The following is a 22,799-nucleotide window of genomic DNA, read 5'->3' on the forward strand; positions in this document are numbered from 1 at the left end:
TCAGTTGAACTCAAACAGGAGGATATGTTGGAAATGTTCCAATTTCTTCATTTAGCACTGCATTTCCTAGCATCCACAGCTCCACTCATTATCTCCAAATGACAATATGTAAATTCAAATAGCAACAGTGAACTACAGATGAAAAATGACAATCAGTAAATAAATTCATAGCAACCAGAATACCAACATGCAAGATAAAAATGCTGCAAAGTTATGCACCAACCTAATAATTGGTGAACAAATGCTACCTATGATGTATGGAATCTGAAGATCACCAGCATGTGGCTAAAACCAGTTATAACAGTTATCAAATTGCATAACTGCACCTAAAATAAAAAAGGACTGACAGACTATGGTTTGCATGCTGACATTGCAGTTTAAAAGTAGGTGCATGAAGGAGACTTTAAACCTGACAGCATTGTCTTCACCATGATGACATTTATGTTAATGTTTTTTGTGCCATTTTTCATAGAGAAGGTTCAAGGCTTGTTCTTCAATGAAGTAAGTATATTCAGAATAGCTCATCAGCGTATATTGTAACTATGGAGATCTTTGTGTCGACTGCACGATAAATCAAAGGCCTTTATTTGGCACCACCTCATTAGCATACATATCTATGTGGAAGAAGTTAAATGGCATTTCCAATGTCTGGATTGGCTGCAAGAACTGGGTTTCCAGAACTTTCTTGTTAGCTCCCCATTTGTCTAATCTCATGATAGTAGCATCACTTACTCTAAATGTGCTATTCAATGCTTTAGAATAAATTTTTGTTCAAGTCGTGTCAAAAAGTGCTCACATTGGACACTTTTTTTGAAACGCTAGTACTTTTCATTTTCGTTTACTGCATTCCCCCCGTGTACATCATCATCTGCCAAGTTGTATATAAGTTCTGCAGTTATGATCTGTCAGTGCTTTTAACCACTTCTCCCTGCCTCGTATAACTCTCTAAGCTTGTGAACAATTTTAACTCTTTCTGACCACTCCCATTCTGTACAGCTTTTTACCATATGCTGTTTGTATACTGCTGGCCTGTATCCCTGAATGCTATAAATATTTCAAAGCAATACATGTATAGTTTAAATGAAACTAAATTACTAAAATAATTTAAAAAATATATAGTACAATTGCTTTTGTTGCAGGGCTCAAAAATCATAAATGGACATATTGTTGACACACCTACAGAAGAGTCAGTTTTCCTGCATCTCGGTTTGCCTTACCGACGGCCTGAGGAAAGAGATCAGTGAACATTAGAAGAACATCTTGTAATCTTAATATATTACTTTCATATTGCATTATCTGTGGATTGTGGTATGTTCTGGAAAATGTTGGCATGCATAGTTGACTAGTCAGTGTAAAGATCATTCTTTTAGTCTGTTTCTTCTCAGCAGAGAGTATCAAATTACTGTGGGCTGAAGAAGGAAAATTTTGGATTTTTCACAGTGTAGATGAAATAATATGAATACATACAGGTGATAAATATTATTGTTATTTTCATTTGTCATAATAAATATTTAAAAGAAGTTAAACCTTATAAGCCCATTTTATTTATGATATCACAATAAAAAATCAAGTTAACCATGTCACTAGAAATGGAATTTTCTTGTCTGCAAAGATCATTGTTACTTTGTTTCTGATGACTCACTGCAGTCTTCTTATAAAAACTATCTTGAGATCTATCAGTACAATTCACACAATAGGTTGTCAGTTTCCATAACACTTGTCATGTCAAGCCAAATGCTCATCAGTAATTGTACGATAGTGATGATGCAGAACAATAAAATTTTGTTGAAAACTAGGAATTACTGTGTTCTCCAGAAAAACAGTGATACCTGTTTTCATGAAATACAAGTGATTCTGCATTTCTCAATAATAGAGAATAATAAGTCACCTGAATCATTGATAATCACTTTATTTGTTGCCTTTAATAGAATAATAATATATAATAAAAACACTCCAAGTACTATTCAGTTAGAAAATGTGTGTGTGTGTGTGTGTGTGTGTGTGTGTGTGTGTTTCCGTGCGCGCTCGCCGCGAATGTTTATCAATGTTGCAGTGATATATAATGGAAATTTGGAGCCTGATTGTAGTGTTGTTAAATAAATGTTGTATTGAAGTTAATAGAGCAAGGAAATATGTAAACAAAACTGTATGTTTGTAGCAGATGTTCAAATTTAAGTGATTAATTTTGTGTTTTATTGTTGGTCAATTACTTTCTATTAAAATCGTTTTTATAAACCCTCTGTAATTTGTATTTATTTCACCTATCAATGTATTGCAGTGTTCAAGACACTAGTCTTATGTGCAGAAGTCGATTTGGGTTTCCCCTTGATTATCTCTACCCTGCAATGTCACCAAGTACATCCCATAACTGTTGTAACGTATGAAATCCGTTGCATGGTTCCTGAGATGTTCAGACATTATGCTGGCTTACACTCACCTTTATGGATTCCCTTTGGTGCTACTTGAGTACTTCAGGCTCTGGAGATGTCAACAGAATAGTTTTTCAATGGTGGTGGTCTTGTGGATCATTCTGTATTTCAAACTATGTCTGTAATATCAGAGATGTGAACTTTTGCAAAAGAGTTGGAATCCCATCTTGGAAAAGACAGAAAGTGGAGTCCAAGTTTAAAAATAAAAGAGGAAAAAAATTTTTTTTTTATTTCCAAAATATATGTTAGGTTGATAATTTGTGAAAAGTCAAAACTCAGTTTTAACTCATCACAAAACATCAAAAGTATGAGATATAATGTATATTTAAACAGTGCCACAAACAGAAATTTTGTTTACAGGAAGGTCAACTCCAAAAACTTAGCACAGTGTCATGTTCAAATAACCAGTAGAGCCTGTCAAATGGAGTTTCCGAATGTCAGAAAATGTAGTTGATGGAAGATATTACATCATTCTGTCCCAACTGTTTGTAAAAGATATTTACTTATCTTTGGATTTCTTATTGTTGACTACATTATTACTGAATGTGAGAAGAATCAAGAATCAAACTGACTGTAGTTCACTTAGCTGGATAAGACTCCAATGAGGCACAAAGTTCTTTTGCAATTGTGTTCTTCGGGTTTTTATTTTAAAAAGTCCAGACAAGAAACTGATTGATAATTAATGCAGTTAGATATACAATATTAAACTGCTATCACTCTCTCTCATGGTATCTCAGTATGATTGACAATGTGCTTCCATATTTCACCTGAGTTGTTCATTCCATATTTATTTATTTTTTATTATTTTCTTTTTCTAATGATCAACATAGTTGTCATCTTTGCTTCAAGCTATATTACACATACTCACTGTCTCAACTGCAACCGGACTATGGAGTAATTTTGATCTCGCACTGGTTTTTATAGCAAAGTTCAACTTTCAGCACCTGCTACGTCCTTTGAGCCTCACTTGTTTTCCAGAGCCAACCCTGTTTTTCCATGAGTTTATTTTGGTATTTTATAGCTCTACTGGATGATCTGATCAATGAGACCTTAATAAATAGTGTGTTGGACCCTATGCTTTGTTTACATTGGAAACTCCATTCTGCTTGATTAGGTTTTTCAATATTCTTATTTTGATAGACACTTTAATTATGCTGTCCCAAAAACTTGCATTTGCACCATAATACTGATCTTTTTGTATTTTATTTCATTATTGTGCTTGCAGCAGTGCTTGGTGGCATATAATTTTCTCAGTTACATTGTTGTGACTCGCCGATCTTTCAAAGTGCCGCCATGCAGTTACGCGCGTCCTTTACATGCGGCGCTGTCTGCCAGCCATGCAGCAGCCACACCACCTGAACAGCCAGCCAGCCAGTGGCCGCTAGAGTTGAACTCAGTGCTGATTTGAATGTTACCGTGTACACATGTCTTATGTTCTCTACTAGCTCTGTGACTTACATGTCTTGTGTTGTTTTTGAAATAATGGTACGGGATGCTACTATCTGGTCGGCACCCAACAAAGAAGGTAGGCAACGTGCCCTTCAGTTGGCAAATTCGACTCTAGATGAAGTCCTAGCCATCGCACAGTCGTTTAAATTTCTTGCGCCGCTGGAGCGCGAATAGAGGTGTGGGGTGACGTCGGGGAAATACAACCTCTGTGCGCTGTTGACGAAACGTGCGGCGTGTCCCCACCGGCCGATGTGGCCGCAGTATGCTCCCAAGTGCAGCCTCGGCCTAACCGTAAACAAACCTCTAAGAAACTACAGCAAAACCCCTGGCAACTTCCTACATGTCCGCGGTGTTTTACGAAACATTCACGGGAGGATTGTCCCCAACGTTGGGCCGTGTGTCACAATTGCAAAAAGAAGGGTCATGTGTCATCCATTTGCAAATCCGACCACATGCCTGATGTTCACGACCGTGACGCTGATTCTGCCTCTGTGTTGTCTGCCAATGGTACTTCTTCCCTTTCAGGGAAGTTATACCTCACTGTCCAAATCCGTGGTCGGGATGTTTGCATGCAGGTGGTTACTGGTTCTGCTGCCACCATCATCAGCTCTCAGTCGTATCTTCAGTTGCGTTCTCCAATCCTATCACCTGTCACTCGGCAATTACGGACGTACAATAAACAGAAGATTTCTCTCTTGGGACAATTCAATGCGGAGGGATCTTACAAATCCGTCGTTCACACTGTTACCGTATTTGTGGTCGACCATAGTAACGCGGAAGATCTTTTTGGTTTTGATGCCTTTTGTGTTTTTGGGTTCTCCATAGATGACTCTGTCAATAATGTCTCTGATGCTATTCCTTATGCTCAATTGGATTCCTCGTCAATGACATTTTCGTCCCTTTTTTCTCCTGGGTTAGGCCGTGCAAACAACTTTGAAGCTCATATCACATTCAAAGCCATTGCTCGACCTAAGTTTTTTTGGGTTCGGCCCATTCTGGTGGCCCTTCGTGATCGGGCCAAACTGGAGCTGAATCATCTCACTGCTTCAGGGGTCTTGCTTCCTGTCACTTCCAGTGAGTGGTCCTCTCCTGTCGTTGTCGTTGCTAAGCTCAATGGTGATATTCGTCTCTGTGGTGATTTCAAAGCCACTGTAAATGCTTAGTGCCTCATCAACACTTACCCTATGCCTCAACCTGAAGAATTGTTCACTAAACTTGCTGGAGACCAGTATTTTTCTGAAATTGACCTGTCAGAAGCTTATCATCAACTTCCTCTCGACGCCGCTTCCCGGCAGTTTCTGGTCCTTAACACACCTTTCGACCTCTATCAATACCAACGATTGCCATTCGGGGCTGCCAGCACCCCTGCTCTCTTTCAGCACTTCTTGGAACAGTTATTGCTCCCTGTCCCTGGGTGTATCAATTACATGGACGACATTGTTGTCACTGGCTCCACCACTGAAGAACTTCTTCAGAATCTCCGCACACTTTCTCATGTCTTACAGACTGACGGTCTTAAGTGTAATCTTCAGAAATCACAATTGTTTCAGGCATATATCACGTACTTGGGATTCCAACTCTCTTGGGATGGTATTTGTCCCCTTCAGCAAACTGTCGCTGCGATCAATACCCTTCCTCGCCCTACATCTGTTAAGGAACTGCAGGCCTTCTTGGGGAAAACAGCATACTATCACAAGTTTTTACCGTCTGCGGCTTCGGTGGCTCAGCCATTGCATCACCTGTTGCATAAAAATGTGCCTTTTCACTAGTCCACGTACTGCAATGCAACTTTCCAGAAATTGAAGACTATGCTGAAACAGGGCCCGTGCCTGGCTACTTATCGCCCTTGCCAACATCTTGTTCTTGCCAGGGACGCCTCTCAATACGGGGTTGGTGCAGTCCTTGTGCACCGTTTTTCTGACAGTTCTGAACAACCCATTGCTTATGCCTCCAAAACGCTTTGGCCATTATTTATGCTCTTCATAAGTTTGGTGTTTTTCTTTATGGATCAAAATTTCATCTTGTTACGGAACACACACCATTTGTTTCCTTGTTTCGTCCATCAACGTCACTTCCCGACAAGGCTGTACACCGCCTCCAGCGTTGGGCTCTTTCCTTGTCTCGTTTCAATTATGAGATTCATTTCTGGCTGACGGCTCAACATGCGAATGCTGATGCACTGTCTCGCCTTCCCATGGGTTCTGATCTGGCATTCGACAGGGACGAACTTTTGTTTTTCCACCTGGATGTTGCCGAGCAGCGGGTTGTGGACGGGTTCCCCATCACCGGGGACCAGCTGGCGGCTGCTACGGGTTCTGATCCTACCCTCTCCTGGGTTTTACACTGTATTCAGAAGGGTTGGCCAGATCGTCCATCCGCTAAGACGTCTGATCCGTTGCGGAACGACTATGCTTTGCGCTACCGCCTCACGGCTAGGGATGGTGTTATCCTCCTTTCCACCGATAATGCATCACCACGTGTTGTGGTACCTGCGCCTTTGCATGCTTTGGTCTTGCGCCTACTTCACCAAGGGCACAAGGGTGTCTCTCACACAAAATCTCTGGCGCGCCGTCATGTGCACTTGCCTGGCATCGACTCTGAAATCCCATACATAGTCGCTGCCTGCGGCCCTTGTGCATCACAGGTCACCGCCCCGAAGTTATCTTTGTCACCGTGGCCTTCACCTGAGAAGCCTTGGGAGCGTATTCATGCTGACTTCGCGGGACCTTTTTTGGGTACTTATTGGCTCTTCGTTATTGACGCCTACTCTAACTTTCCTTTCATTGTCCATTGCACGTCGCCTACCAACGCGGCAACCACAAGTCCTCTAGCCGCATTTTCTCTTTGGGAGACCTTCCCTCTACTCTTGTTACTGATAATGGTCCGCAATTTGCCTCTTCTGAATTTGCGGACTTTTGTGCCCGTCACGGTGTCATGCATGTCACGGCCCCTCCGTTCTGTTCACAGTCAAACAGTGTGGCTGAATGACAGGTCCGCACATTTAAGGCTCGGATGAGGAAACTCCTGACTTCTTCTGCTGCTGATGATGTGCTTCTCCAATGTCTGGCTTCTTACCGTTTCACCCCCATGGGCGACCGCAGCCCGGCCGACCTCTTACATGGCCGACAGCCCCACACGCTACTTCATCTTCTGCGGCCTTCCACCTCACGGCTGTGGGTGCCTTCGCTTGGCCAGTTCACCGCTGGCAACCGTGCCTTGTATGGGTACAGGGATATGGGAGGCAGCCAAAATGGAGTCCTGGCCGCATCTTACGACACCGGGGCCGATGCCTGTATGAAATCCAGACGGACACGGGTGTTGCAGTGTGTCATTCGGACCAGCTTCAGCCTCGTGTGCCAGCAACGCCTGTTCTGAATGCCACTACACCACCTTCGGCTCTACCGGACACTCAGGATCTTGGCATCTCCCATTACTCACAACGCAGCCCTCTCACCATCGTCTCGGTGCCAGCACAAGAACGGACGCCACCAGGAGAAGTGCTCATGCAGGAACTGGATGACCATCATCTGACGGAGCAACTCTACTTGCCTCCGTCTCCTACGGACGCCGACACATCACCCATGTCTCCTGTTATAACAACTGGACTTGCCGCAACGGGCAGATTGGTGCACGGCCCCCCCGCAGATTCGACCCCTAGGTCTCCTGTCATCTCGACCCGTTATCATCAGGGACACTTCCGTCCATACAGGAAGCCTCCTCCTCGGGACTTTATGGCCGGTCAAACACCACCTATGGACGTTAGCAATCTACAGGCCACCTCCATCAAGATCAGTGCAAAAAATTCAAAGGGGGGAAATGTGTTGTGACTCGATGATCTTTCAAAGTGGTGCCGCGCAGTTACATGTGTCTTCTACATGCGGCGCTGTCTGCCAGCCATGCAGCAGCCACGCCACCTGAGCGGCCATCCAGCCAGCGGCCGCTAGACTTGGACTCAGTGCTGATTTGAATGTTACCGTGTACACATGTCTTACGTCGTCTACTAGCTCTGTGACTTACATGTGTTGTGTCATTTTTGAAATATAGCATGTGTCCAACTTGATGTTATAACATACATGAATGTGTCAGTGATGTTTTTGGACAACTCCTCTACTGTTCTAATAGTCAATCCCTTGTAAGACATGCCTCATTCATGTGGATTGTGCTGTACATGTCTTGCAGTCAGTGACCTAGACTATCTTTAATCTTTCCAGAAATAACATAGAAGACCTTATCTTTGTTGATGGCAGTCTACCATTATTTTCAGAGACTGGACCATCATAAAGTAAATAAGCAATTCTTGGCTTCACTTTCTTTGTATCAGTCTCAACCTCTTGCTCAGACATTCATGATTATGACTTCAACAGCAGTTTAATTTCACTAACTTTATACTAATTCTTCCAGAACATAATTGTTGGTATTGTAATTCTTCAGTGAGGCTCTCCTTGTCTGAAAGTGTTTGAGCTCTTTCCACCAGAGTCTTAAGCATGAAATTTATTTCTGATGGATGGTGATGGCTTGTTATATGGAGATACAAGGTGATTCTGTGATGTTGATACAAATTTTCAGTGATACTGGAGAAGGTTAAATGTATCAATTTGAGGTAAGAAACCCTGGTCCAGAAACGACCAAGTCTAAAGTCGTAAGCAAAAATTGTTCTGATACCTCTGACAGTGGACGTCTTCTATGGCAAGCTCTTTGCTTCCACATTTTGGAAGGAAGTAATATGGACCAAGGCAAGAAAAGAATGTCTGGTAAACATGGGCATGCCTTAAGAACTATGAGCACTTTCTTTAATTAAAGAGGTGTGTTTCACAGTACAAAAGATGTAGTAGTGCACATAGCTCTTAAATTATGCATTTTAGAGCCCATGTTTATAGAAAGTTTAATCTTGTTTTGATCCATACTTTCTTCTCCAAAAATATGAAAAGCAAAGAGCTTGCCATAGAAGAGATCCACTGTCAGTGGCATCAGAACAATTTTTGCTTACAACTTTCAAGTCTGTCATTTCTCGACCAATATCCCTTACCTCAAATTGATACATTTAACGTTCTCCATCACCCAAGAAGGTTTGTGTGTGGGTTTTCTATATACACTGTGACCTGGGCATCTACCTATCTTTCTCTTATCGAACATGTTGAGGGCTCTAGCTTGCCCTCTTTTTCAAGTTCCATTGTGAATTTATATTACACATTAGTGTAACCGCTGCCTTTGTTCAAAGTCAACATGCAACAACCACTCAATTACAAGCTGCAGCACTAGCAGTTAAAGGTATGCAAAGCATGTCTGGGTGGACTTAGAAGACAGTACAGTCATTGTTGTAATGCATAAATGGAGCAATTTATGCAGCGTCCAAAGGAGCACGATCATTGGCTTTTGGCTCAAGGGTGGAAGCACCTTGGGAACAGTTAAGCTGTCAACTGTTTGTGTGCCAGTGTAGTTAAAATAAACCATGATGACAAAATTCACTATCCGAAACTGGCACTGAGGCAACTGGGTGCACTTCGGGCCATAAATGACAGGACTGAATGATGGCTGCAGTGATGTGTATGGGTAAATAGTTATGCAGTAGTTGAGCAACTCTCCATCCTGGTCAACAGAGGGGCTACCCACAGTTTCTCCTCGGTGATCGTTTAGCGAATGTTGCTGCAAATGAGCCTCTGCAGCAGGCACCCAGTTCATGCACCCATGCTAACTGCTATTCATTGGCGACGAAGGCCGGAATTTGCATGCCAACTCGATATCCACTGAGGGTGAAAGGTAGCCTTTTTAGATGAATCACATTTTAAGTTCCAATGGGCAGATGACGTTTTTTGTGTATGGCCACGTGGCAATAATTGGAAGGATTCAGGCCAGAGGAAGCAGTGTTATGGTCTGGGGAATGATTTTGTGGGATTCCTCCTCCTTGATTTCATCATTCTGGAAGGCTGTCAGCCAATACATGTATGCATCTGTCTTGTGGACCATATTCACCCCTACATGCAGTTTGTTTTTCTTCAGCACAATAGCCTGTAGTAGTAAGGCACTGCAACATGTCACACAGCATCAGGACAAGTTTAACAAACTCCCTTGGCCACCAAACCCCCTCAGATTTAAACCCAATCAAGAATCAATGGAACCACCCTGACTGGGTTATTCACACCATGGATCTTCAACAGTGAAATCCAGCACAGATGGCCACTGCACTGAACTCAACGTGGCTCCACAGCCCTTTGGTACCTTCTAGAATCTCAGTGACTTTTTTCCTGCATGTCTGTGCTGCAAAAGTGGTTATTCAGGCTTTTGACAGGTGATCACATTAACTGGACTGTGTAAGATAAATTTTAAATCTTCCTGGAACTCTTAAGATTTTCAGTTTCTCGTGGCCACAACAAAATGTGCCATCCATATATCAATAGAAACATTAGTTTGAACTTTTTGAATTCTAGTGCATTTGCTTTAAAGTGTTCCATGTGTAGGTTTGCCAAGAAGGTGATAAGGAACTAGCCATCACCAAACCATTTGTTGGTTCATATTATTTTCCATTAAACGGGAAATAAGTTGACATGAGAAAAGAGAAAAGTGAAACAATCATTTAACTTTTAGGCAACAAGTTACTAGGATCCAGAAAGTTGGACTCTCATAAAGAGGAAGGCTGCATTGTGGATGATTGTATTATGGAGTAGTAGTTGAGTGGAATTGTAAATGTATTCACACTTCCCCACATTACCAAAATGAACTTTCAGTCTGCAGCAAAGTGCGTGCTGATTTGACACTTCCTAGCAGATTCAAACTGTATACCAGATCTGGACTTCAACCAGGAATCTGTGCCTTTCACAGGTAGGTGCTCTACCAGCTGAACTATCCAGGTACAGCTTGTGACCCTGTCTCAAAGCTTTACTTCCTTCAGCATCAGATAGGAGATAGGAGTAGCTAAAAGGAAAAGCTGTGGGGGGTGGGTCACACATTGTGCTTGGATAGCTCAGTCAGTAGAGCACCTGTCTGCAAAAGGCACATATTCCTGACTCAAGTCCTGAATCTGCCAGGAAGCTTCCCCATATATCCACTGAGAATGTGTTTCAGGTATTGTTCCAGCTGGTATGTAGAAACACCAATATTATGAACTGTGAGACTTAAAGGTATGCATTATGAACTGAAGGAAGCCCACATAGTTGTGCTGGATCAGCTGTTTATATTCTAAGACTTTTAATGTTGTTACGTGTCAGCCATGACTCACTGAGAAGAGTCACCATCCTCCCTCCTTATTTTATTCCTAGGATCAGCATCTGTAGGCAACGTTCTCCAAAAGATCAAAAGTATGAAAAGTCTTCTTCAAATAAGGGAAAGACAACCACTCATCTGTACTCCGTGCATCAGTCCATTAGAAGTGAGTCGTTGCCTTTCCCTTGTTTTATGTATTCCTCCAACCAGGAGTTTCCACTATTGTTATAAACATCTTCTTGCTGCTGTTCACGTGTGACATTAGGACCTTATTGTTGCCCTTGTTGATTAGCAGAACTACAGTATCTTTGTCCTCTCACAGATTACTAAGTGCTTCTAATTCTTTCTCCGACACATTGGCACTTTGGTAAGCATTCTATATATTTCGCAGCAAATCTCGTCTGCTGCTTCTGGTGTGAACAAAGATGAAACATGCTCAATGTAGTTGATGTATTATTGGCAGCATTTTTGGAGTGATCATGAAATTTACCTTTTACAATCAATCTTAACTGTATTGGTGTCCAGATGTTTGCCAATTAGATTAATCACTGTACGGCTCCTGCAACCTGTATTGTGTAAATGACCGAATTTACCTTTCTGGCATGCAGGTGGTTTCAACTGCATAGTGTCTCTGGTACCAAGCACTGCGGGTTTCGAATCCACACCAGATGGTATGGACCTCAATTACCAATAGAGGTCTCTGCAGCCGTCACGCCGTAAGCCGTGGCTGCACACGCTCCTAGCCCACGTATAACGTGAGGGTGCCACGGTGGAGCTCATGGTCCCAGCAGCCAATAGCAACATACCCTATTCTGTATTTAAGCACCTACCTCTCGTTCAGCAAGGCAATCTGATATTCGCCTGAGTCTATCAACATCTCGCCTACAGACAGCATATTTACTTTACTTTGTTTCCATGTACGAGTGGATGTTGTGGATTCGTGAAGTTGTCACTTGTGACCCCGTTGCTTCTTTCATAAGGTCTTGCTCGGTCATCCATCGTTGTCCGTGTCTGTCCTTTCCCGGTCGTATGTTCGCGGGCCACTCCCGTTTGGTCCCACCGTGCTTTGTTTTCAGCAATCCCGTGGCCATTCCGGTTGTGGTTACATTTTGGTGACGAGGTAAACGGTGGCCGTTTTTAGCACGGAGGCGAAGTTGGTCTGTCTTCCGGAGCAACAGCAGTAGCTCATGCAGCAGCAGCAGCAGCAGCAGCTCCAGTTAGACATCTTACAGGAGTTGCTGTGGTTGTTAACGGACAAAGTTGATGCAAGGGACACACTGCTAAAGCAATTTCCAAGTCCTCGGGTGTCCAATGCTTTCCCACTTCCGCCGTTATTCTCCCAATTTAATGACACTAAAGAAGACTGGGAAACATCGTTACACCGGCTGAAATGACATTTCACAGCTTTCCAAGTCACAGATGAGTCCTTGCAGCGGTCATTGTTTTTGTCTTGGGCCTCACCAGACACATTCTTTCTTCTCCGCAAGTTGGCATCATTGTCCGATCCTGTGGCTCTCTCTTTCCAGGAGATATGCCTTTTGCTGACAAACTTATTCCCAACGCTACCATGTGGTTGCCTCTTGACTGGAGTTCCACCAGTACCATAAACAGATCAGTCAATCGCATCGTTCCTGGGTCACAGTCTTGCAGGGTCTCAACCGTCAATGCAGTTTTATGTGCACCAGTCAGCAGTGCAGGTCTTCGTATGCAAACTCCCTGATCCGGGATGTGGTGGTTCAGCAGGCTTCTGATTCTGAGGCCCACTCTGTGGCACTGAAACTCAATAACCCCTCCTTGGAAGAGATTCTCCGCATTGCCCATTCCTTTGAAATTGTTCAAGTGGCTAAAGAGCATCTTATGGTGCGGCCGCAAGTGGCAGCGAGTGATGCATCTCGGCAGTTACGCCCTCGCGACATCGACTTGGCCCAGCCGACAGAGGCCAGCACTGTCAGGACTCCTCTCTGCCCGACGCCTCTACGGCATCGGCACCTCCGGTCACCCCTTGTCGCCGGTCACGCAACCCACTTCCATCTCGCCCACAGTGCTTCACCACAAATTCTCAAGCTGATTGTCCCCACTGCTGGAAAACATGCGTGCTGTGTAACAAGGAGGGCCACATCCAATCGGTTTGTCATAGTTGCTCGACTTGCTCCAGTCCATCCCCTCCTAGGCCTCAAGATACTGTCCATGCTCTGCAATCAGTCATTCCACAGGATGACCCATCAGCACGGAAGCTGTACCTCGTGCTCTACCTTTTCACTGAGGATGTCTGTTGTCAGGCCGACACTGGGGCTACCATCTCCCTGAGTAATATGGTGAAATATACCCGACTGGGCTCTCCTGAGTTGTCACTTCCCTCTCAGTGTTTGGTAGCCTGCGGAGATGGTTCCATTCCCCTTCATGGGCAGTTCATTGTCCAACTGATGTACAAACGTGTTCCCCGGCTCCTTACCCTCTTTGTCATTGACCATCCATCAGCTTCAAACATGTTTGGCCTGGATGCATTTCAGCTGTTTGGCTTTTCAATTTCTGATGAAGTTAAGGTCGTTTCCACGGCTGTTCCTTTTCAGGACTTGGATGATCTGTGCTCCTCTTTTGCATTGTTGTTTGCAACAGATCTCGGATGTGCTTCCGATTTTCAGGCGCACATCACACTTTGGCCAGATGCGCAGCCTCGCTTCTTCCAGGCCCGACCCCTTCCAGTGGCCTTACGCTGGCAATCGAGCAGGAACTTGATCGGCACCAGGACGCTGGCATTCTGGACCCTGTGAAATACAGTGCCTGGGTGACACCATTGGTGGTCATACGGGAACTCAGTGGGTCCATTCGGCTTTGTGGGGACTTCGGCACTACTGTCGATGCTCAGTCCCTTGTAGACACTTACCCCATTCCCCGACAGAAAGACCTTCTCACTAAGCTTGCCAGGGGAGAGTACTTTTCAAAGATTGACCAGGCTGAGGCATACCACCAGCTACCCTTGGATGCCGATTCCCAGAACATTTTGGTTATCAATACACCTTACGGATTGTACAGGTACAAGCGCCTTTCATTTGGTGTCTCTTCAGTGCCAGCCATTCCCCAGCGGTTCCTGGAGCAGCTTACATAGCCTATTCCTGCCTGTGTGAATTATCTGGATGACATCTCAGTCACCGGGCATTCCCGCCAGGAAGATTTGCAAAACCTCAGCACCTTATTTCATGCTCTGCAATCTGCAAGTTTACGTTGTCGGCTGGACAAGCATTGTTGTTTTCAACCGGAAGTGGAATACTTAGGCCACTGGCTTACCTAAGATGGCATTCGCCCTTCGGATCATAATGTCGTGGGCATGGAGGCCTTTCCTCATCCCAAGGGCTTATCTGAACTCCAGGTGTTTTTGGGCAATGTTAATTATTACCTAAAGTTCTTACACTAGGCTGCCTGCATTGCTCAATCCCTTAATCACTTGTGTCACAAAGGCGTGTGTTTTGCTTGGATTCCTGCCTGTGACCAGACTTTTCTCCATTTAAGGGTGGTGCTGATGTCTGCCCCTTGCCTTACTCCATTCTCTCCAGACCACCCCTTGGTTGTGGTGGCTGATGCTTCAGCATACAGCATTGGGGCTGTCCTCACAAATCGGAATGCCGATGGCTCATAACAGCTTATGCATCTAAGACATTGACCCCAGCAGAACGGTACTACTCCCAGATTGAATAGGAGGCCCCGGCAATTGTGTTCGATATCCAAAAATTTCACACCTATCTCATTGGGGCTAAGTTCACCCTCCTGATGGACCATAAACACTTAGTTGTGCTTTTCGGACCTCACTCTCACCTTCCAGAGTGGATGGCTCAATGTCTTCAGCTCTGGACATTATTTTTATGAAATCACACTTACACCATCCGGTATAAGCCCACCAGCTGACATGCTAACATGTGTTTTGACCAACAGGAGGTCCTCTGCTTTCACATTTATTCCGCCTGTCGAGATGCGCTCGATGGTCTGCCTCTTATGGCTGCTCACATTGCCATGGCTACATACCGAGACCCTATCTTCTGGCAGGTTCTCCGCTATGTGGTCCACAGGTGGCCCTCCTATATCACTCACCAGATGCGGACCGATTTCAGCCCGTGGTGCCACCTGCCCCACAGGCTCTCCGTGGTCGGTGATGTCCTTCTATTGGCCCTGGAGTCGGTTGCCCATCAGGTGGTCATCCCTCCGGATTTCCGGCATCAAGTGCTCAGTTTTTTACACCACGGGCACTGGGGTATGTCCCTCACGAAAGTTTTGGCTCACCGACACGTGTATTGGCCCAGCATCGATGGCGATATTGACCGCCTGATCCGCGGGTGCACTGTGTGTGCGAGTCACCAGACAAGCCCCCCCCAGTCGTTCGCACCCTGACCTGTGTCTCGCCGGCCTTGGGATCTCATCCATCTCGATTTTGCGGGCCCATTTTTAGGGTCCATGTGGTTACTTATCGGTGATGCCTACCCCAAATACCCATATGTCTTTCACATGACGTCCACCACCAAGGAGGCCACACTCATGGCCCTATCACAGGTTCTCGCCATAGAGGGCCTGTCTCACACATTGGTCTACGATAATGGCCCCCAATTCGTGGCATCCTCCTTCCATGACTTCTGTCAGGCCAACAGTATCAAACATATCCGTAGCTCGCATTTCCACCCTTCCTCCAATGGCGCAGCAGAGAGGCTTGTCCGCACATTTAAACAACAGTTGACAAAAGTGGTCGACACATCCCCAATCACATTGGCCCTCACCCTGTTTTTGAGCACCTATCGCACCACGCCAATTGACTGGCGTAGTCCAGTGGAGCTCCTCCACAGGTGACAGCCTTGGACCCTGCTCCATTTGCTGATGCCATCCGTCTCCTGCCTCTGCTCCCGGCCCTCTTAGCATTACTCCCACAGTGTGGCCGTGTGGACCCAAGTGTACGGGAGCAAGGTGGGTTGGACGCCCGCCATGGTCATTGTGCCCCATGGGCGGCATGTGACGTCGGTGCAGACGTTGAAAGGGCTGGAGCACCGCCATCATAACCAGCTCCACCGCATGCCCCCGTGCGAATCCTGCTGCCGCCCGCTCCTCTGCTACCTCCTTCAGGTACAGACCTGGTCCTCGAGTCACCACCACTGCCCCCGTTGCTACCTTCCCATGGACCTGCCACCAGCCCTCCCCGCCCCCAGGTCGATCGGCGGCTCCCTCTGCCGCCCTGGCCTCTGGATCGGCTGTCATGGACACCTCCGATGTCCCTTCCTCGCCCACTAATGGTGGTTGATGAGCATGGGTCTTCTCCCATCTGCCAATCACCTCAGCACCGTCTGGGGCATTTCTGCCCCTACACGTAGGTTTCAGGATGGGGGGATCAGGTACCGAGTGCTGCGGGTTTCGTAGCCATGCCAGATGGCATGGACCTCGCAGCCGTCATGCCATAAGTTGTGGCTGCACGCGTTCCTGGCCCGTGTATAATGTGAGGGTGCCATGGTGGATCACGTGGTCCCAGCAGCCAATAGCGATGTACCCTATTCTGTATTTAAGCGCCTGCCTCTTGCTCAGCAAGGCAGTCTGATATTTGCGTGAGTCTATCGACATCTCACCTACAGACAGCGTGTTTACTTTGTTTCCGTGTACGAGTGGACGTTGTGGATTCATGAGGTTGTCGCTTGTGACCCCATTGCTTCTTTTGTGTTGTTGTTCATCAGGTATTGCTCGGTCATCTGTTGTTGTCTGTGTCCATCCTTTCCCGTTCTTTGTTTGTTCACGAGCCCCTCCCGTTTGGTCCCACTGTGCTTTATTCTCGGCAACCCTGCGACCAGAACAGTCGCGGTTACAACAGTGTCTGCTTGTGGCAGTGTTGTATCATCAGCCCATTCCCAAGAATCTGCAGAGAGTGTAGCCACCACATAAATATGGAGACGAAGAAGCTCTTTTGAAATGACATCTAGCGTGTTGTTGGCTGTCACAAATTTTCTCTATAAGCCACCAGTGTATAAATATGTTGACTGATTTTGGTGACATTATGTTCGTGTTCATCTCAACACCTCGTCGGGACGATCAGCCTACTGAGAAGTTGACTTTTCTTCTGGAGCTTATCCAACTTGCATACATTGTGGAATGCCTCGGGTTTTTTTGGCACAGTTGATTAATGGTGTACTTTTTTCCTAAAAATAATTTATGATTATTAAATGTACTGTCTTTCAACAGAACACAGACATATTCACATGAACAATATTATGAAAAGGATAGTTGCTACTCATCATATAGCAGAGATATTGAGTCACGGATAGGCACAACAGAAAGACTTTCACAAAATGAGCTGTCAGCCAACAAGGCCTTCGAGATTGAGCATGCGAATGCATTTGCACATGCACACACACATGCATGTGCGCAAACACAATTCACACACACACACACGACGGCAGTCTCTGGCTGCTTAGGTCACACTCAGAGACTGCGGCCTGTATGTGAGTTGCATTTGCATGAATGAGAGAGAGAGAGAGAGGAGTGAGTGAGTGCATGCTTTATATCTCCAACAAAGGCCTTGTTGGCCGAAAGCTAATTTCCTGACAGTCTTTTTGTTTTTCCTTTGTGCAACTCAGCATCTCTCCTCTATGGTGAGTAGCAACTATCCTTTTCATAATATTGTTACATTCCATCCTGGATTTTCTGTTGCTGAATTCATTAACATCAGGTAGGACACAAAAATATCTTTTGTTATGGGCACATCATATAAGTTTCAGGTGTTTTTATCACAGTAATTATCATTTCTTTCTTTTATAGGCAAGCAGTTTGATCATCTCCTCCTCCTCCTCCTCCTCCTCCTACTACTACTACTTATTATCTTTGTCACTTCACTTCTCTGCTGTGTTGGTGTTGTCAGCCTGTTGTTTGTCTGTGGAGTGTAGTTTTCCACCATCTTAGGCATGGATAGAAACTGTGATTGTTGTGTACAGATGTGAACTGAGTTGGTGATGCTTTGCTCTCATCTTCAGGCTGTGTGGGCTTCAGTTGCACAGCTAGTGGCTGCAGCAGATGTGCATTTATTACTGTTGTAGACCAGTCTGGGTTATCCAATGGACATCCACCACAACCCACGAGTCTGCCGATCGGTCCACACTAGTGGCCAGCATTGAGGCTACCCCTTCACCCATTATCGAGTGGGAGGTTGCCTCGGGGCATAACAGGTTGCAAGAGATTTCACGGGGGAGCGAGTGTAAGTGTACACCAGATGTAGCTTGAATTCAAAAAAATAGTATCGACAGCAATTGTGAGATTTAACCAAATAAATTAACAAACAGTGGATCTGATTCCCCTTGATACACAAAATGGGTCAGAACACTTTTGCAGAAACAACAAAAAAGGCATCCCAAATTCAAACAAACTCAAAATCTTCAAAACTGGCAACCTTTTCCAGAAGCTCGAAATTTTGCGTGGACTCAAATGCGAGATGCTTATAATAGTTTCCACAACAAAACCTTGTCTCGAAACCTGGCAGAAAATCCAAAGAGACCCTGGTTGTATGTAAATTTTGCTAGTGGCAAGACACAATCAATGCATTCTCTGCACGATAGCAAAGGAAATACTATAGTTGATAGTGCTGCTAAAGCAATTATTAAACACGGACTTCCGAAATTCCTTCACCAAAGAAGATGAAATAACTATTCCAGAATTTGAATCAAGAACAGCTGCCACCATGAGTAACTTAGAAATAGGTATCCTCGGAGTAGTGAAGCAACTTAAATCTCTTAATAAAAGCAAGTCTTCCAGACCAGGCTGTATACCGATTATGTTTCTCTCAGAATATGCTGATACAATAGCTCCATGCATAACAATCATATACAACTGCTCACTAGATGAAAAATACGTACCCAAAGACTGAAAAGTTGCACAGGTCACACCAATACTCAAGAAAGATAGTAGGAGTAATCTGCTAAATTACAGGCCCATGTCATAAACATCAATATACAGCAGGATTTTGGAACAAATATTGTGTTCAAACATAATAAATTACTTTGAAGAGAACAATCTATTGACATACAGTCAACGTGTTTAGAAAACATCGTCCTTGTGAAACACAACTAGTTCTTTACTCACACAAAGTGTTGGGTGCTATTGACAAGGGATTTCAAATTGATTCTGTATTTCTAGATTTCCAGAAGGCGTTTGACACTGTACCACACAGGCAGCTTGTAATGAAATTGCTTGGTTGTGGAATAATGTGTCAGTTATGTGACTCAATTTGTGATTTCCTGTCAGAGAGGTATCAGTTTGTAATAACTGATCATAGAAGTGATTCCTCATTCCACAAGGAATTGTTCCGTATCTATATAAATGATGTAAGAGACAATCTGAGCAGCCATAATAGGGTGTGTGCTGATGATGCTGTTATTTGTCATCTAGTAAAGTCATCAGATGATAAAAAAAATTGCAAAACAATTTAGAAAAGATATCTGTGTGATGCAAAAATTGGCAATTGACCATAAATAGTGAAATGTGTGAGGTTATTCACATGAGTGTTGAAAGGAATCCATTAAACTTTGGCAACACAATAAATCAATCAGATCTAAAGGCCTTAAATTCAACTAAATACCTAGGAATTACAAATAAAAACAAATTGGCAAGAACACATGCACAGAAAATGTTGTGAGTAAGGTGAACCAAAGACTAGGTTTTATTGGTAGAACACTTAGAAGATATACAGAACTACTAAAGAGACTGCCTACACTATACCTGTCCACTTTCTTTTGGAGAACTGCTGCATGGTGTGGGATCATTACCAGATAGGAGTAACAGAATACATCGAGAAAGTTCAAAAAAGAGCAGCACGTTTTGTATTAATCCAAAATAGGGGAGAGAGTGTCATGAATGCGATACAGGATTTAGGGTGGACATCATTAAAATAATGGCGTTTTTCTTTGTGGCAGAATCTTCTCGTGAAATTTCAATGACCAACTTTCTCTCCGAAAGGGAAAATATTTTGTTGATGCTGAGCTACATAGGGAGAAACAATCATAATAATAAAATAAGAGCTCACATGGAAAGATTTGGGTGTTCGTTTTTCTGTGCGCTATTCAAGATTGGAATAATAGAGAATTATTGTGAAGATATTTCAATGAATCCTGTGTCAGGCTCCTAAATGTGATTTGCAGGGTATCCATGCAGATGTAGATGTAAGACCTCCCTGGTTAATATGACAAACGTGTTCCAGATGCTATCTGTGGCTGACAAAGCCCCTCAGCTAGATGTAGTCACTTGTCCTGTTTCAGAGGAAACCTCTCAGCTTGCAAGATCTGGGCAGTCATAGAGGGTTGGATTATTGGTAGTTGGGAGCTGCAGTGTTGAATTGAATTGAATTTTATTTGATCCTGTAAGATTACATCATGTACAGTAAATGTACGTGTAATATAGGACATGTCAAAGTATTAAAATTCTTTATCAATTATTTTTCTACACCTTTAGCTTACATTTTTACATCACTGATAATGAGTAACAATATATACAAATTTAATGGCATAAGTATTCTGCAACACTGTAAAACTCTTTTTCAATGAGATAGTCTTTAAGTTTCTTTGTAAATTCATTGTGAAGTACACTATCTTGCAAGGTTTTGGGCAGACTTCTTAGTAGTCTGATACCAGAGTACTGGGGTCCTTTTTCTAGCATTGCCAGTCGGTGGGGTATGCTCCGTACTTCATTCTTCTTTCTTGTATTGTGGGTGTGTACACTAGCATTTGTAATCCAGTCCTCACTACCTTTTGTGATGTACATTATTGTTTTGTATATATATAATGATGAAAAAGTTAAGATACCTAAATTCTTGAAACAGTTTCTGCATGTTTCAGAGGTCTTTCTTCTTAAAATGGTCCTAATTGCTTTTTTTTGTAATGTGAACACTCGTTTTGTCTCTTGTTTGTTTGAGTTTCCCCACACCGTCACTCCATACTGTAAGTATGGTTCGAAAAGTCCATGATACACTGTACACAGAAGGTTCTTGTCTGAATACTGTGATAGCTGCATCATTAAGAATATGACAGAGCTCAGTTTCTTACAGACATTATTAATATGTTTTTTCCATTTCAGTTCATTATCCACAAGAATACCTAAGAATCTAGCAGATTCTACTTCTTCCAGCCTTGTTCCGTCAACCTCTAAATCCATGTCTACAGCCTTTTCCTTGTTTTTAAACACTGCATACATAGTCTTTTTTAGATTTATAACCAGTTCATTTTCCAACAGCCATTGAGCTGTGACATTTGCAGATATGTATGCTCTTCTCTCAAGCTGTTCCATATTTTGGTCACTATTTAGTATTGTCATGTCATCAGCATACAATATTTTCTTTTCTTCCTCCTCAACACCTATATCATTAACAAATACATTAAATAACAATGGCCCCATTACCGAACCCTGCGGCACTCCATATTTGATGGATTGGGTTTCTGATTGGTATGAGTTTCCTAATGATACATACTGCTTGCGGTTGCACAAGTATGATTTTATCCATTCACCTGGTTGCCCCCGAATGCCATAGTTGCTTAATTTTTGTATCAGCATTTCATGGTCAATGGTGTCAAATGCCTTTGAAAGATCCAGAAACATTGCAGAGACAACCTTTTTCTCATCTAAGGACTGTAAAATGTATTCTGTTAGACTGACAATTGCTGATTCTGTAGATTTACCCTTTCTGAAACCATGTTGTGAGGTCATGAGAATGTTATGTTTGTCCAAATAGTTAACTAATCTGGTATACATAAGCATTTCTAGGATTTTTGAGAAACCTGATATCAGTGAAACTGGTCTGTAGTTGTTGGGATCATCCTTACACCCTTTCTTGTACACTGGCACTACCTTCGTTATCTTCAGTTTTTCTGGAAAAATTGCATCTCTGAAAGAACAGTTTGCTATGTTCAGCAGTGGTGTTATTATCTCCTCACATACCAGCTTTATTACATGATTTGATATTTCATCATCACCAGCTGATTTCTTGGACTTCAGTTTCTGTATAGTTTTCCGCAATTCATCTTCCGTGACTGGTCTTAAGAACATAGTACTGCATGATCTTCTTGGTACCTTAATACCCTTCTGTTTTTGACTATTTCTTTCCAATTTTAGGTTTTCTACTACACTGATATAGTTATTATTCAGTATGTTTGCTATTTCCATACCATCTGTGACCACTGTGTTGTCTACTTTAATTGACCTAATACCTTCTTCTTTGTTTGACCCATCTTTTTCCTTTCTTTCAGCATTGATTGCCTTCCAAGCTGCCTTTGCCTTGTTTTTTGAGTTCGCTATAGTGGTGTCAATTGCTCTTGCTTTCGCTTCTCTTATTGTTTTTCTATACTTCTTTTTTAACATTTTATAGTTTTCAGCTTCGCCCATCCGTCTCACATCCTGAAGCTTCCTTCGCTGTTCTAGTATTTCACTCGTAATCCACTGTGTTTGATCTTGATGCCTTTCTTGTCTCTTTACTTTGGGAAATGCTACATTAAAATGGTACTTAATTGTTGAAATAAATGCATCATATTTTTCATTTACACTCTGGGCCTGTAGGATTTCATTCCAGGTTTCCTTACTTAACATTGTTCTAAAGATGTTGATATTTTGTTCACTGATGATCCTAATTTCTTTGGTTGTTTGTTTTGGTTCTGATACTGTGTCATTACTTCTGCAAAAGCTGATTAGTTGTCCATGATGATCAGATATTTCTGTCTGAACTACATGTGA

At 43.4% G+C, this 22,799-nt stretch overlaps 1 protein-coding gene across 2 annotated transcripts in view; it reads left to right on the plus strand.

Annotated features, from left to right (window-relative positions):
* The window catches only part of LOC124802924 (DNA polymerase lambda-like), a 176,294-nt gene extending 174,072 nt beyond the window's left edge, over nucleotides 1-2,222 (plus strand). Inside the window, exon 7 of one of the 2 annotated variants that reach the window (XM_047263997.1) lies at nucleotides 1,140-2,222. In XM_047263997.1, the coding sequence (XP_047119953.1) occupies nucleotides 1,140-1,244 (105 nt within the window). In that variant the 3' untranslated portion in view covers nucleotides 1,245-2,222. The remainder of the gene's footprint in view (nucleotides 1-1,139) is intronic. The other variant, XM_047263996.1, reaches the window with a different exon arrangement.
* Nucleotides 2,223-22,799: the final 20,577 nt, after the last annotated feature.

This window comes from Schistocerca piceifrons, chromosome 6, assembly GCF_021461385.2.
Source record: "Schistocerca piceifrons isolate TAMUIC-IGC-003096 chromosome 6, iqSchPice1.1, whole genome shotgun sequence".
In the NCBI taxonomy this organism is placed as follows: Eukaryota; Metazoa; Arthropoda; class Insecta; order Orthoptera; family Acrididae; genus Schistocerca; species Schistocerca piceifrons.